Raw genomic sequence first — 17,739 nt, forward strand, 5'->3', positions numbered from 1 at the left:
ACATATTGCCAAAACTATATACATAATTGTGCTACTTCTCATCCTCCAACGCAATATAAAATCAAACCCGTTTTGTTACAATATTTACTTGCTTCTGGTCTACCGCCACTTAATTTCGGATGAAAATTACCAACACAATAAAAAATAATCTAGATGAGCAACGTTGAGAAAAATATATGGTTACCTTCCAACATCGCTAAAAAAGTTATATATATATATATATATATATATATATATATATATATATATATATATATATATATATATATATATATATATATATATATATATATATATATATATATATATATATATATATATATATATATATATATATATATATATATATATATATATATATATATATATATATATATATATATATATATATATATATATATATATATATATTATCAACGTAATCCAATAATTTATTGTGATGATTCATTTTCAAATATTATGATGAAATCAGGCATCCCTGCAAGCAGCCGATCGGTGTTGACAAAAGAGGGGAAACCAACTAGTAAAAAAACTTTCACATAACACCGGGGTGTACCGATAGTAAATAGTTCGCGCAGTACAATATAGGTGGAACTATATCATCACGAAAAATTATTTTTACTATAAGCATCACGAAAAATTATTTTTATAAGAATTTACTCATACTGTCGGTCGGTCTAACAAGGGATAGCCAATTCCATCAAAATCTGCTAACTTACCGTGGGCGAATAGTACAAATAAAGCTTGCTTCAGATAGAATTGGAACAAAGAAAATTGCCTGTATTTCAATTATTTATTATTGAATTCAAGATCTTTTTTTATACAAATGTAGCGTTTTCTTTATACTTTTAAGAAAAAACGGATAAAATTATTCGTCACGGTTTCGAAGGAATTCTCGAATTTTTCCTGTGACACGCCTCATTAGGCGGCGCACACCATCTTCGTCCATCGTTTTAGCTATCTTATTCCACCAGGTAGTCATCTGATTGATGTCTTTGACAACCTTTCCCTTTGCCTTGCGTCTCCTCTTCATGATTGCCCAGTATTTCTCAATAGGGCGGAACTGGGGGCAGTTGGGTGGGTTAAAGGTTTTCGGAACAAACTGGACCCCTTTCTCTGCATACCATTCTTGAACGACTTTGCTGTAATGACAGCTTGCCAAATCTGGCCAAAACATTACGGGATGGTCGTGGGATCGAATGAACGGCAAAATTCGTTTTTTAGACACTCTTTTTGGTATAGTTCCGATGTCCATTGTCTTATTTGTAACGAAAACTTTCGTTTTTTTTGCCACAGTTGCAAATGCCAAATCATAAATTTTCTTGCAAATTTGTCGGCAGAAACAAATTTAAAATTGACTGGAACATCCCCCCGAGTCGTTGCCAAGTAAAATTTTTGACCTGGGATTTGCCCGAAGTCAGCCTTGACATAGGTTTCATTATCCATCAGAAGACACCCGTCGGACTTGGGCAGCACCTGGTCATATAGTTTCCGAGCACGAATTTTGACCACACTACTCTGTTTTATGGTCCGATTTGGCTGTTTGCTAGCTCGATACGACTTGATTCCTTCCCGGAGTCGATTTCTCCTCACGGTAATATGGGCAGCACCGAATTTTCCGGCCAAATCACGGTCCGACAGATTAAGATTCCTCTTAATCGTCTTTAAAATCTTACTACGCAGTTTCTGGTCGACAGTTCCACTCCGACGATTGGCTTGAGTCTTCCGAATGGTCGTCAATGTTTCCTTATACCGTTTGATAACGCGCGATACGCCATTTCTGAGCAATTTCAGCAGTTTAGCTACCCTAGATGCAGACCACAATAGATTTTCCAAATAACTGTGCACATTTTTTCCCTTCTTTCGGCTTCCATGTTGATTGCTTACAAAGTACAGTCGATTTGCGGAATGTCAAAAATCATATGTGAAGCTGACAAAATTCCCGACACGTGGGCGCCAAGAACTTCCAAATCCGTCCACCAGGAGCGCCACAATATGAGCAAAAGTTTGTTCCAATTCTAAATGAAGCAAGCTTTAATACAATTCTCTGAGGAGAATGCAAATGATTGCACTGAAGTGTACACTAAAGATGGTCGGGTAAGAAATTTCTTGAACCCGAACCCGATCGTACCTGATCGAAGATAAAAAATACTCCACAATTCATCACATATACGGAAACCACAAGTTGAAGTGAGATCTGCTGTCTCTGTTCGATCAATTGATTCAAGGGGGAGGATGAAAACAAGTACATTCACAAAGATTTTTCGCGTTACTATAGCACTTGTAAAACTGCTATTCTAAAACTAGTTTTTCTGCGGTATTGTTTCTTAGAACCGAGGCAAAAATATTGTACTAGATTTTATCACAATCCGTTGACTGGAAGTCGAAAAATCCGCAACATGACATGGTGGTAATAACCATACTAGTTGATAGCTTGATCCAACCAAAATTCAAGTACAATGCAACAAAAACCGGCCCTTACATGAGCAATATTGCTATTAGGACAAGAAGCATTTACATTTACAAAACTTTTGATTGTGTAGTGCAATCTTCACCGGATTAACAAAAATTTTTATCAATCCGTCAATAGGCTCTGAAAGAAAATTCCATCGGACTATTAAAAGAAAAATAAATTGAAATAAATATTGAAATCTGCGCATTCAACCAACGTCAACAGAGGAGACGTCATAGTAGAAAACAGAAATTCGTTCGAATTTACATAGAAATAATATGATAATGTAATCAATTGATATTTCACAGAATACGACAAATCTGCTGATCAAACATATGGCTATGCGTGGACCCCAATACGAAGTGTTCATAACATCCCATGCTAACAACCGGACGGCTACACAAAGTATTATAAAACCCCTTTACATCAGTAGAATTGCTCCTGGTAAGTATTAGCAGCAAATTTATAGTCTTCGTTGTTGATTACACACTGAAACACAAGATAAAATTAAGGTTATGCTGAAATTAATTTTATTTGCCGAAAATCAATACTTTTTGACCAGCACAACTACTTACTACACAACTCAAAAATGGTTGGAGGATGTGGTAAGTGCTTGTAAAGAGGAGAGTTCAATGTAAAATTAATCGAACTTACAACACACAAAATTTCTTGAAGAGTACAAATATTACATTAACCCTAGAATGCTGCAAATGGTTTCGGAATGCAACTTCACCGTTTATTTGTAAATACATTGAAATGCAGTCATATTAGAGAGATTCCAATTCCGGGATGTAAATGTGCCCCACGAAAGCGTTTATGTGTCGAAAAAGTCACGAGAGGCTTCTAGGGTTAAATAAGGGGAAGGTCCTATAATGGTAGGGAAATCTAAGATGAAATCAGGCCCGTATCCAGGACTTCTTTTCGGGAGGGGCCCTCGCCCTGTTTGTTATTCTTGGGGTGCCTTTTACATGCGTTTTTAGCAGGTACTTTGAACATTTCCACTGGAACTGTCATGATGGAGTATTCAAATAAAATTTTTTCGAGAGAAGGTTATTTTATTACATTTCTTTACGTTTACGTTATTTTTGTATCACATGTCTAAGACCTTCTAAATATTTATATATAAAAACAATCCACAAGACTTGTGATGTTGCCATATATTTTGAGACCATTTACATTCCTACTTTAAATGCCGATCACAGAAAACCGACATTGTTTTTTTTTTTTTTTTTTTTTTTTTTTTAAATAACTATTTATTGGAATATGAGTTAAAATTATATTATTAAGATTTAAATTGGGTGTTCAGCCACAAGTGGTGACTTTTCAGCCCTGTTATATATATATATGATTTGGTTATTACCATGAAGACATCATTTGCTTCCGCAATTCTGAGATTTTTGTGTAGGGAAAATTCTAAACCTACTTGTATTGTGTAATGGGGAAAAGGAACTTATATACTAACTTACTAACTAATACAGAGAGCGAATCGATTCAATTGAAGATTGCATCGATTTTTGTCGGAATTTGCTTATAATATTATGTGACATTACATCTAATGGTTCTATATTTGTGAGTCTGTGTAACTCATTTGTACTAAACCAGGGAGGACGCTTCAGAATCATTTTCAGAATTTTATTCTGAATCCTTTGAAGCGTTTTCTTCCTGGTGGAACAACAGCTTGACCAAATTGGTACCGCATAAAGCATGGCTGGTCTGAAAATTTGTTTATAAATTAACAATTTGTTTTTTAGACAGAGCTTAGAATTTCTGTTTATAAGAGGATATAAACATTTAATATATTTATTACACTTTGCCTGGATTCCTTCAATGTGATCCTTGAAAGTGAGCTTTTTGTCATACGTTAAACCTAAGTATTTAGCTTGATCAGACCATGTCAATTCCAAGCCATTCAATTTGAGAATGTGATTATTGTTTGGTTTAAGAAAAGAAGCTCTTGGCTTGTGAGGAAAGATAATTAATTGCGTTTTTGCTGCATTTGGTTTAATTTTCCATTTTGACAGATAATCACTGAAAATATTTAAACTTCTTTGTAGGCGACTGCAGATCACTCTTAGATTTCTACCTGTGGCTAACAGACTTGTGTCGTCACAGAATAGCGATTTCTGACAACCAACGGGTAGATTTGGAAGATCAGAAGTGAAAATATTATACAAGATTGGAGCTACACTCGAACCCTGCGGAACACCGGCTCGTACGGGTAGCAATTCAGATTTACAATTCTGATAGCTAACCTGAAGAGTACGATCAGTTAAATAATTTTGAATCATTTTGATCAAATAAATAGGAAACTGGAAATCAGACATTTTTGCTATTAAACCTTTGTGCCAAACACTGTCGAATGCTTTTTCTATGTCTAGAAGAGCAACTCCAGTGGATAACCCAGAAGATTTATTTGATTTTATCATGTTCGTTACTCTGACAAGTTGATGAGTAGTTGAATGTTCATGACGAAATCCAAACTGCTCTGGTAAAAAAATTGAATTCTCATTTATATGAGTCATCATTCTTAACAAGATAATTTTTTCAAAAAGTTTACTGATAGAAGAAAGTAAGCTAATTGGGCGATAACTTGATGTTTCTGCTGGGTTTTTATCAGGTTTTAGGATAGGAATTACTTTAGCGTTTTTCCATCTTTTTGGGAAGTAAGCTAATGAAAAACACTTGTTGAAAATTTTAACCAGGAGTCTCAAGGCAACATCGGGAAGATTTTTAATAAGAATATTAAAAATTCCATCATTACCAGGAGCCTTCATGTTTTTGAGTTTCCTAATAATTGATTTAATTTCATCAAAATTCGTCTCAATAATGTCATCGTGTGATAACACTTGGGTTGAAATATGATCATACTTCAGTGAGACTTCATTTTCAATAGGACTCACAACGTTTAAATTAAAATTGTGGACACTCTCGAACTGCTGAGCTAGCTTTTGAGCTTTTTCACCATTTGTAAGAAGTATTTGATTTCCTTCCTTGAGAGCAGGAATTGGTTTCTGAGGTTTCTTAAGAACCTTAGAAAGTTTCCAGAAAGGTTTAGAATATGGTTTAATTTGTTCAACTTCTTTAGCGAAATTTTCATTTCGCAAAAGAGTAAATCTATGTTTAATTTCTTTTTGTAAATCCTTAACTATGTTTTTCATAGCAGGATCACGAGAACGTTGATATTGTCGTCGACGAACATTCTTCAACCGAATGAGCAGTTGAAGATTGTCATCGATGATAGGAGAATTTAATTTAGTTTGAGCTTTGGGAACTGAAAGATTTCTAGCTTCGATAATATAATGATTCAAATTATCAATTGCTGTGTCGATGTCCGCAGAATTTTCTAAAATAGTTTCATGATCCACATGATTTTCAATGTGAGATCTGTAATCCAACCAATTAGCTCTATGATAGTTGAAAATAGAACTAATTGGATTAATTATAGCTTCGTTGGAAAGTCTGAATGTTACAGGAAGATGATCTGAGTCAAAATCAGCATGAGTAATCGGTTCACTACAAATGTGACTTTGATCTGTTAGAACCAGATCAATTGTAGACGGGTTTTTCACGGAAGAGAAACAAGTAGGATTACTGGGATGAAGAACTGTAAAGTAACCAGCTGAGAGTTGATTATGAAGTATTTTACCATTACTGTTATTTTGCCTACAATTCCACTGGACATGCTTAGCATTTAAGTCCCCTATTACGAAAAATTTCGATCGATATCTTGTAAGTTTTTGCAAATCGCCTTTAAAGAAATTTAATTGTTCGCCGGTGCATTGGAATGGCAAATATGCTCCAGCGATGAAATAAATTCCATGAATGGTTTCAACTTCGATTCCCAAGCTTTCAATAACTTTAGTATTGAAAGAAGGTAAAATTCGATGTTTAATTTGCCGTTGGACAAAAATGGCAACTCCACCACCAATTCCAGTAAACCTGTCAAATCGATGAACCACATAATGTGGATTACTTTTCAATTTTACATTTGGTTTAAGAAAAGTTTCTGTCACAATGGCAATATGAATTTTGTGAACTTTGAGAAAATTATAAAATTCATCTTCACTCGATTTCAAAGATCGAGCATTCCAATTTAAAATATTCAAATAATTATTTAACATCACTGTTAAATTTTAAATTCATTATAATATTATTTGCAAATTTCCATCCGATTTGAAATGCTTCAAAAAGTGATGAAGTCGAATTCATTTGGATGATCATTTGAAAAAGTTGATCTTGTAGGTAGATCATTTTATTTTCAGTTATATCGCCTAAATCGACTTCATTTAAAGAAGCGAATGGCATTGAAGGAATATTTGTAGGTAGACTGCCGTTAGAAGAAGATGATTTGGCCGGTCTACCTATTAATAAATTGTTTTCGTTAGAAGAAGAACTGCAAGGCGGTCCTGTGTTTTGATTATTTACATTAGAAGAAATAGGAGATAGATTTCTACCTAATATACCAGCATAACTGACATTAGAAGAAGATGATGACGAGGTCGATCTACCTGTCAATAAATTGTTTTCGTTAGAAGACGAATTGGCAGGTGCCTTAGAAGAATTTTCAGGTATGTTCTGTAAATTTAAGGTCGTTGATTTGACTTGTTGTCTAAGCGAACGAGCGTTTAAAATTTTTTCCCTGACAGGACATTTCAAATAATTGGATTTATGATTTCCATTGCAATTTGAACATGAAAATTTATCAGTGGTTTCATTCATTGGACAAACGTCTTTCGAATGCGATTTACCACAATTCAAACACCGTATATCCATATGACAATTTTTGGTTCCATGGCCGAAGCCTTGGCAACGACGACATTGCGTTAAGTTTGCAATACGATTATGCCGTTTATAATGTTCCCAATGAATTTTAATGTGGGAAATGAAACGTACTTTTTCTAAAGTTTTCAAATTGTTTACATCACTTCGATTGAAGTGTATTAGGTAAAGTTCATGGGAAATTCCAGAGCGTGGTTTAGAAGTACCATTCGCTCTTTTTTTCATAAGTATTACTTGGGAAGGGGCAAAACCAAGCAATTCTTTTATTTCATTTTTAATTTCATCAATACTTTGATCATTTGATAATCCTTTCAAGACAGCCTTGAAGGGTCTGTCTGATTTTATATCATATGAATAAAATTTATGAAGTTTTTCGGACAAATATCGAATAAGACGTTCGTAATCTTCCAATCCATCCACCAAGACTCGACATTCTCCTCTTCGTCCGATTTGAAATGAGACTTTTACTTCCGGGAGAAAAGTAGAAAGCTCAGTACGGAATGCTTTGAAGTCGGAAATCATCACCGTCACTGGTGGCATAGATTGATGTTTCTTCCCAGAACGACAAGCGTCCATTTTGGGAATTTTTGAAGAATTTTCTTCTATGTCGCTACAATCGGATTCAGGAAGAATCTCGTAAATATTGTTAGACGGCATAGGATCAACGGAAGGGAAATCCGTCCGTTGTCTTTTATTTTTACATTCAGATTCTATAAGATCGTGAATGTTATTAGAAAAATGTTGAATAACGGATTGTGATTTATTCCGTATTGAATTATTTTTAGCCTTAGACTTGTTGCCTTTCCGGTTGGACGCAGGCATTTTTGAAATTAATGAAATTTTAAATTAAATTAACTAGGCTAAATTAGTCTTCGATTAGACTCCTAACTAGCCTTAAAAAAGGCTGATTAATTTCTTAGTCACTCTAATATCACTCTTTGTATCACTTAGTCACTCTAATATCACTCTTTGTATCACTTAGTCACTTAGTTAGTGATTCAGGTAGCCTTGAAAAAGACTGAAGCCTTGAATCAATGAAACTCTAGGTAGCCAGAAAAAAATCCCAGGAGCCAAGAGCTATACGCGTGCGGTGCGAACGACTGTTCAACACCGACTGAAAACCGACATTGTGATCTTTCCGTCCCATTGAGATGCCCTTCAAGGCACTCGTGCCGCTTCGAAACACTCGTGCTGGCTTCAGTCTACTGTCAGGTAATAATTCTGTTCTCTGGCATATAATAATGGATTAAACCAAACATGTACTCGAAGTGCGCTTGCATTCGACTTACTAGCTCTAAATAAGTATGGCCGGGATCCAGCGGCAGGATATCTTTCTCATTTGCAGAATCTTGCTTAACTAAGGCATGCTCACGCACTTTTTCTTTCTGGTCGTCCAGTCGTAGTCATTTATTTTAATCCAGTTTCATCCTCCATTTTATGTGGTTTTGACTCTGTTCTGCCTCTTAGGACCTGCCGCTGCGTGCTTTATCGGCAGTGGAGTTTTGACCAGGGCCGGTGAAACATGTAAAACTCAGGTAGGTAATTTTCATACCAGGGGAAACGACCCACTATTTTAAAGTATACTAAAACCTCAATTTGCGCGAACTTAATTTACGCGAATTTAATTAACCCGACTTTTTACACGCGTTTTATTCGAAAGAACGCGATTTTTTATTAAATCTACGCGATGATCGCGTAAAAAAAGGTTTTTGCATAATGATGGAAATTTCAATTTATATAATTACAAAACAATCTAACATGCTTCAGGAAATTGAATATTATAAAATGCACATTAATGAATTGTTTAATTTCAAAGAATCTAAATAAGAGCGTGGGCATCCAAGAATTATCTTGAAAACAAATATTGTATCGCTATCTTTACGTTTCGTCTTATTGTAAATAATCGCATTTACAGAAAATGGACATAATATTTACAGAAAATTGACATACTGTGATAAGATCTGTAGAAGAACTTGCTCATTCAAAACCTCCTCGGAAAATGCATCAAGGTCTACCAACGTAACCGATGATCCATCTGAAAACTTCCTAGAGTTTAGGCCTTAAGATCTACCAGTGTAACAAAGTGCATTAACGAACTTATTGTTCTCGGTCTGCTGAATGCTCGTATTGATCTTAAGATCTGTTTTCACTGAAGTTCTTGAACGGCTGAGAATGTTCCGAGAAAAGATAAAAATACAGAAGTGAGCAGTATGTAGCTTTACGACTATGAGCATCATTGAAAAACTATACATAAACTGCTGCATGCTCGTATAGATCTTTAGATCTGTTTTCACTGAAGTTCTTGGACGACTGGGAACCTAACTGGAACAGTTAAAAATAAACAGTAAACAATGTGTACTTGTGTGTTTGAACTACAAACAAAAACTGTATTAGCCGTTGTAGTTCTTGTTGTGACACAGTGTAGTTCCTGAGGACAGTACTCCAAGTAGTTCTTGGATCTTGGAACATCTCTTAAGCATTTCCATAGTCACAGAATATACTCAGAACGTCCTCATGCGCTAAAGCATTGGACGTAGTAGGATTGTTCATGTTATTTACACTAAAATCAAATGAAATTTGAATTTTTTTTACCAGAAAAAATTGAAATAACGCGATGTTTTATTTAATTTACGCGAAATTTTATTTACGCACCCCCGGGTCTGCGCGTAAATTGAGGTTCCACTGTACTCCTTTATTCTAATGGAAATTATATTTATCCCTTAAAAGTGCAAGGTCGTTTTTTTCTTAATGTTTTGTATCTATAAAACATTACATGTAACGAAGGACCCAGCTAGTTTCAATACAAAGGCAGCAGGCTTTCGTGATCCGTTTTTACTTATTCGTGTCTGCGAATTTTCGAAATTATTTCTTTGAGAATTTTCCAGATCATCCAGCATTTCCTCGAATACAAAGAAACAACCGATCTTCAATCAAATCCATGAACAGTCCAGTCGCTGATGTACATAACGCATTGATCAATAAGTCCCGGGACTGACCCAGAGATGACGCTTGTGATGTCGAACTAATCTCATTTTTCGAAAGTACCAACCTTCAGAGAACATGTGTCAAATTTTCACATCAATAGCATCACAAACACTGAATATAAGACGTTACATATAAGCGGCGTTACTAATTCATTTATGAAAAATGGAAATAACGATAAAACATTGATAAAACCGTGTATTGATAAAACATAGCTTATTAAAGGGAAAAAATCAGCGCAAACCCAGCACTAGCTTGAGAAGTATTTCCCGCACTCGGATCCATTGAAAAATAAAGACTTGTGGTGTTCTGATTTTGAACGTGGCCAAATGAAAAAAAGCAAGTTTTCATAAAGTTCATTAAAAAAAGTGTTGAAATGGTTAGCACATAAACTGGAAGTTCTTTTACGATCTTGTACGAAAATCTGGGCATAAAAAAGATCTTTTCCAAATGGATGCCGCATTCGCTCACAATGCGTTTGTATGAACAATGGACGAAACATGGATCCACTATTTTTATCCGGAGTCATACCAGTATTCATACTGGAAAAGTCACCCGAAAACGTACCAGGTAGCAGAGGTGCTGAGGTGCTCGAGATATCATTAACATCGACTACCTTGAGCTAGAAAGTACCTTCAAAAGTGATCATTACATTGATTTATTGATGCGTTTGAAGTACAAAATCATAAAAAACGACCTCATAAGATGAACCAAAAAATCACCGTTAACCAAGACAATGCATCGTGGCATAAGTCAATGAAAATATTAAACGAATTGGGCTGCAATTTGTTTCCTCATCCACCTTATTCAAAATAACCTAGCCCCCAGTGACTGCTTGTCCTTTACTGATCAGAAAAAGACACGCAAGTGAAAAATATTTGGCTCGAACGAGACAGTCATCACTACAACTGAAGTCTATATTCAGGTAATTGACAAATAATTCTATAAGGATGGAGTCTATTCGATACAGAATCTTGTTTTGTATGAGTAATTTTATTAAATGCGAACGCACTCATTGAAACCCAGAAATCTTATGAAAACCGTGTACAGACGAAACTGTCTTATTTGCTAGAGGAACCCATGACAATGATTTTCGTTCCTAACTGAAGTTCCAATCACCAATTATCTGAAATATGTGTAGAAATATTTCCAAGCAGTTTGTGTGATGTTTGTGTTTGTGATATTGAAAATCAATTCAAAATGATTGAGATATTAATGTTCAAAACCTGTTTGTACGGTATTATTTTCTGTATTTTGAATTTGCACACTGGTGTAGAAAACATAAACGTAGTCCTACGTCAAAAGATTTTGAGTGATTTTATTTATGTGAAAATATAGAAGCTGAGACGAGACAAGACAAGTATCTTAGTATCTTAGCTTTCACTTTATACCAAAGGAGTCGAGCTTGAACATCTGCCGGAAAAATACCGATAAAGCACTTCTACCATTTACTATTAGATTCGTCAAAGCTACCAGAAGTTGTTACTTTCTACTGCATTCTTCTTTTGCCGGTTCGGATAGTAAAGGGTAAAAGACCTTTATCGGTACTTTCCGGTATATCGGAGACTTGAGTGGTTTTCATTGATGAGATGCTTAAGCTCGGCTGGAAGGGGAAAGTTATCTCACAGTGTAATCTACAGGATCAACATGCCCATTATATTTCTAAAACTTTATTTTATTTTTTGTTTCTGATTTCGGGAGGGGCCAGATTTTGCAAATAAGTGTCTCCTTAATATGGTAAAAATTAAAATGCTAAATTTTTTGCAACGCTTACAAAAGAGTAACGGAGATAACACCTCTTAACGCTTGTACCTTTTGAAAATATAACGTTTTTCAACATTTAAAATTTACAAAAAAAGTTATAAAGGTTTCGTAACGCCTAAAATTTGTTTAAATTAACGAATGTAACGCTTCGAAGCGCCTCTAACTTACAAAAAAGTAACGCGTGGTACACTACGTAACGCCTGTAATTTACAAAAAAGTAACACATGTAACGCCAACAACTAACAAAAAACTAACGCATGTCACGTTTCGTAACGCCTGTAACTTACAAAAAGTAATGCTTCATAATGCCTGTAACTTACAAAAGGTAACGCTTCGTAACACCTAAAACTTATCAAAAAGTAACACTTCGTAACGCCTATAGCTCACACAAATATAACGCATGTAGCATGTAACGCTTCGTAACACCTATAACTCGCAAAAAGTAACTGATGGTACGCTTTGTAACAACTAAAACTTACAAAAAATATCGCGTGATACACTTCGTAACGCCTGTAATTCACAAAAGAGTAACGTATGTAGCGCTTCGTAACGTCTTTAACTTACAAAAAAGTAACGTTCCGTAACACCTATAACTAACTAAAAAATAACGCATGTAACACCTATAATTTATACAAAAAGTAACGCATGTAACGCTTCATAATACCAATTGCTTACAAAAAAGTAACGTTTCGTAGCGCTCCGTAACGCCCATAACTTACTAAAAAGTAACGCATATAAGGCTTCGTTACACCTATGATTCACAAAAGAGTAACGCACCTCTAACGCTTCGTAATGCCTATAACTTACAAAAGAGCGACATGTATAACATTTCGTAACACCTATAACTTTCTTAAAAGAAACGCGTCGTAACTCGTTAACCGCAGGAATCTAACCCTAATAACGAGTTTAAAATTCATGATTTCCACAAAATAACTCATATCATTTGCGACCTTCAATTTAAGAAAATTATCATATGCAACACTTTCTAGCTTCTTTAATTTACGAAACGCTGCCCATCTCACGATAATATAGGATGAAACGGTTCCTCAAATGGAACATCTTCCATATTGAGACCGGTTATAGCGTGATGGGTAAGTCGATGCCTTTCACGCAACCCGCCTGGGTTCGATTCCCAACCCTATGTTCAGACAGTTTTTCTAGCCCGAAGAGGTGAATGACCACAAGGTTAAAACCTCTATAATCGAAACAAAAACAAATTCCATAGTGCCAAAGCATCTACTCAGGCGTTGAAAATGTTATTTGTGTATTTTATGTATTATTGTTATTGTCATTTATTTCCCCGATTTAATCCTCAATTTTATGCGGTTTTGACTCTGTCCTGCTTCGTAGGGCCTGCCGCTGCGTGCTTTATTCGCAGTGGAGTTTTTACCATCACGTAACTCTGAAAACCTCTATCTCACGGTGTAATCTACAGGATCAATAGGCCTATAAAAGCTTTTCGACCCAAACGAAGTTACCTTCGAGTATTCCGAGTATTACGGAAAATTCGAGTATTCGAGTACTACGGAAAATTCATTGTGCGCATAATTGTGTACCTCTGCGCACTATTACCTTACCTTGCGCACTATTAGGAACAAAACACGATTGTTTTGTGGCTTTCATGCTCGTAAGTAACATAATAATTGTAATCGTTCATTTAAAGATATTGAAAAACAAGGTTTTATGTTTTCGTAGACGTTTTCATGATCTTGATAAAAGTAATATTTTATTTGTTATACTTCAAAAAGCTTAGGTGTGCACTAATCTCCCCTAGATGTAAATAGCAAACTACGATCAAAATAATAACAAATTTTGCCATCTTGTCTTGATGTTTCTGTGCTGTCATAGCGATACTTGATAATTTCTCGATATTTCATCGAAGGAATCAACAAATTGTACCATCACCATTTAGCATCAAAATTAGTTATTATATCTTATTTCGTTATTGATTAGTTATTCCAATTTCATTAGGTACAATTGATCCAGTATCTTTTTTCAAAAAAAAATACTATTGAATAAACCGAGGAATAAACTGCATCAAAATCAGATTAGAGAAATGCTCTTGACATTATTCTGTTATGAATGCTAGAATATAAAATAATTGGAAAATTAGTCTTCTACAAATAATTTGTTCTTGCTTTGAATCACAGAATTTTATATTTTGTTGCTAGATTCTCATGCAGACTTTGTTATTATTTTTGATATTTTAACTCTTATTTCAAACTGAATAATGTTAATTTCTACCATTGAGATGTTTGGTTTTCATAATAAAAATTGTTATTGCAAATCACAAATGGTTCGAGTGCTGTTTCAGGGGTAATATTTATTGTTACAAGTTTTCATTCGTCATTCCTTTCTCCTAATGGTGCATTGACGAAACATGAGAAAGGTAAACACAGTTTATTGATTGTATGGTTTTTTTTTTCCATAAATACGTTTATTTCTTAAGGCAGTTTACATAAGTTTTTCTTCGCCGTAGCATCACTTTTACATAATATTCTTATCCTAATTTAATTCTAACATAGTCACAACGTTTTGAATTTATTAAAACATATTCTCTTATAGCTTAAGATTGTATGGTTTTATTATTATTATTATTATTATTATTATTATTATTATTAGAAAACATGAGCCGGATCGCAGGCTTCATGAATTGGGCACTGGTCTTACAAGCTAGCGTTTAATTATTATAGAGGTTTGAACCTTAAGGTCATTAGCCTCTTTGGGCCTGAAAAACTTTCCAGAACTTAATTTATGACAAAATTTTAATATATACAAACTACGTTAACATCAAACGGATCGATAATCGATATTTGCGAAAATTTTCCAGTACCACCGAACCAACAGAATCGAATCATCAAAATGATAACAGAAAGAGTCAAATAATGTCAATTGGTCACGAATTGATCAGTTGGAATCGATGTAAATTTTTATCACCAATTTATATCAATATAGACAACAAAATTCTTTGGAATTAGACAATAAGATTTCTTGACATTATAATGTATATTCATGATTGTCTATTCTTTTAGATCACTGGCATGGAGGACGATTGGCTGTCATCATTCTAACACCTATTCTTACAATAGGTTTGATGAAAATTTTCATATCACTTATATGCCGAAGGAGAGCAAAAATCAAGCGTTTTGAACAGCGATGCGAATATTTCAAGGTAAACGGTGTTACAATTTTTTATATTAGCTTTTCTGATTGTTCAGACCAGGGTCATAAATTTTTGGGAAAATTGGAGATCTAAATATTAAGTAGAACAGATTACTTACAAAAATATATTTCTCTGTTTTTGCATGTATTGGTTTAACAGATAGAACAATTAAATAATCCAATAACTAAAAACAATTGCAGTTGTTTCTTCAAATTCAAATGTTTTTTGTAGGATTTGGAACAAAAAGCACCTGTTGACCCTAGTTCTGATTTTGAAATCAAAATAAAAAGCATTCAAGACATTTTGCAACCGATAACTTTCCCTAACGACTTGATCACTCCAATTAATGACGAAATGGAAATAACCATTGATCAAATTAAATTACTAGACGTTTTGGGTGAAGGAGCTTTCGGTTTAGTTCGCAAAGGAATTCTCATTCGACCGCTGGAGCCGTACATTCAAGTAGCTGTCAAGATGTTAAAAGGTAGTTACTAGCACAATAAGTTCCGATGTTCACGTAAATCGTTTCGTATTATTTCCCCGTAGAATGCCCCAGCTTGGAAGATATCAAAGAATTTCGACGAGAAATAGAGGTTATGAAGTCGGTTGGAGGACATCCTAACGTAGTGTGCATCATTGGCCATTACACTAAAAATGTAAACGACATGATGCTGCTTACGGAATACTGCAGTGAGGGTAATTTGTTAAATTACCTTAGGTAGGTTAACAATATTAATTGGAAATGCAGCATTATTTTTTCGAAAAAGTTATTACTAAATAGAAGTCGTTGTTGTTATGTCGAGTTGTTATTAGTAAATAAGGAAACGGTGTTTTCGAGCTTGGGTATTTGCTAAGCCTTACATTTGATACATTATTCTGACAACTCCTTCTTCAGTTTGTTTGCTGAAGAGGGAATACATTCCAGCTGTGCCGGAATACATTGAAACAGTGAAAACAGTCACTACTGTCACCTACTCGACCGCTCATCTCAATCTTACAAAATTTTCCACTTCGTTCCGGAACGACAACCATGTCTATTACAATTTAAAAATGCAATAATAAAAACGGTTTGATAGATTTCAATGATTACACAATTATTTGAAAGGTTGATTCATGAAATTTTTCTAAAAAATAATTACGTTCAAATGTGACCCCCACACACTTAAAACCGATTCTCGAGCTCGGCATTATGAAATGCCGAATTATATCGGCAACACTTAATTTTACTGACTATTCAGTAATTAACATGCTCTTTTCCGAAAATCGTTAAAGTTCTATGCTGATATCTCGGTAAAGCGAGTTCTTTTGCTGAAGTTTGGCAAAATATTATACTGAACGTGTCAGTAAACTACAAATATACCGAGATCAGCAAAACCGTTCGCCGAGATTTCGAACAGCGACTTAGATTTTACTGAAACTCGGCGAGACACTTGTCATCTAATGTTTCCTTTCGATTTTCCAAGCATCACGTCGCCATTGCTCGTGGAACTGGAAAACATCTAAATTGGATGAAGGAAAAGGATTTGTATATTTTGTTAAAAGATAAGTAAAACCGAAAACCATCTAATTTGCATATATATATATATTTATATCCGCTTATTTACAGTAAAGGCGTGAGGAGCACTAGAAACAATTGTCTTTAGCCGTGATATTTTCTTTTGGTGTTTGCGCTATTTTGGTTTGCTATATTGAAATGAACATCAATAAAATATTCGTTTCACTAACATTACCTTTTGTGATATTAATTTCATACAAAAATAAAACAAATATCTTTCCTTTTTTCGATTACTGATGACTCGGCAATTCATGATTCCATCCTGATAACTTTTGCCGAGCTGACAGCAAAATTTCTGCTGGCAAGTTCGGCAATAATTGACAGTTGACCAATTTTAGATTGCCGAGATTCTCAGTAATTATACATTTTGCCGAGACGATTACCGAGCACTCGGCTGTGCAAATCTCGGCATTTTTTTGCCGAGATTCAGCAAGAAATTTTAAGTGTGCACGGCTGACTTAGCAGTAACCAATCCAATCCACGCAGTTTTCAAATACATTTTCAATTGTTTCTGGCCTTTTAGCATCAATAGAAAATTGAATTTCGTGTTTGAGGTCTTAAATTGTTTCCGGATGGTTGGCGTAACATTTATCTTTAACCGCTCCCCAAAGAAAATTATCCAGCGGTGTCAAATCGCAGCTTCTCGAATGCCAATTCACATCACCATTTCGATTTTCAAAGATTGTTCGCAGGACATCGATTATTTCGTTGGCTGTGTGGCACGTAGCGCCGTCCTGTTGGAACCAAACATTTTTCATAGATAAATTTCATGAATCAACCTTTCAAATAAATGTATAATCATTGAAATCTATTTAACCGTTTTTTGCCTTTCTCATATTTATTTATTTATTTATTGTTAAATCAACAGACACGATGTGGTCCTAATGATTAATTCTAATACTATGTAAGAATTTCGCTCTTGTTTTATGCCGTGAAAGATTGAAGTCGAACTCAGATGACACTCGATTGAGTGACCGTTGTGAAAACCGACTTTTGAACCGAGGCCTGGAGGGCCGAGTGTCATATACCATTCGACTCAGTTCG

At 34.8% G+C, this 17,739-nt stretch overlaps 1 protein-coding gene across 1 annotated transcript in view; it reads left to right on the plus strand.

Annotated features, from left to right (window-relative positions):
- Positions 1 to 17,739, plus strand: part of LOC131438290 (tyrosine-protein kinase receptor torso-like) — a 33,364-nt gene that overhangs the window by 2,908 nt on the left and 12,717 nt on the right. Inside the window, exons 2-5 of the mRNA XM_058608189.1 lie at positions 2,761 to 2,896; positions 15,010 to 15,149; positions 15,372 to 15,624; positions 15,687 to 15,858. Coding sequence (XP_058464172.1) covers positions 2,761 to 2,896; positions 15,010 to 15,149; positions 15,372 to 15,624; positions 15,687 to 15,858 — 701 coding nt within the window. The remainder of the gene's footprint in view (positions 1 to 2,760; positions 2,897 to 15,009; positions 15,150 to 15,371; positions 15,625 to 15,686; positions 15,859 to 17,739) is intronic.

The sequence above is a fragment of the Malaya genurostris genome, chromosome 3 (genome assembly GCF_030247185.1).
Source record: "Malaya genurostris strain Urasoe2022 chromosome 3, Malgen_1.1, whole genome shotgun sequence".
Lineage (NCBI taxonomy): Eukaryota > Metazoa > Arthropoda > Insecta > Diptera > Culicidae > Malaya > Malaya genurostris.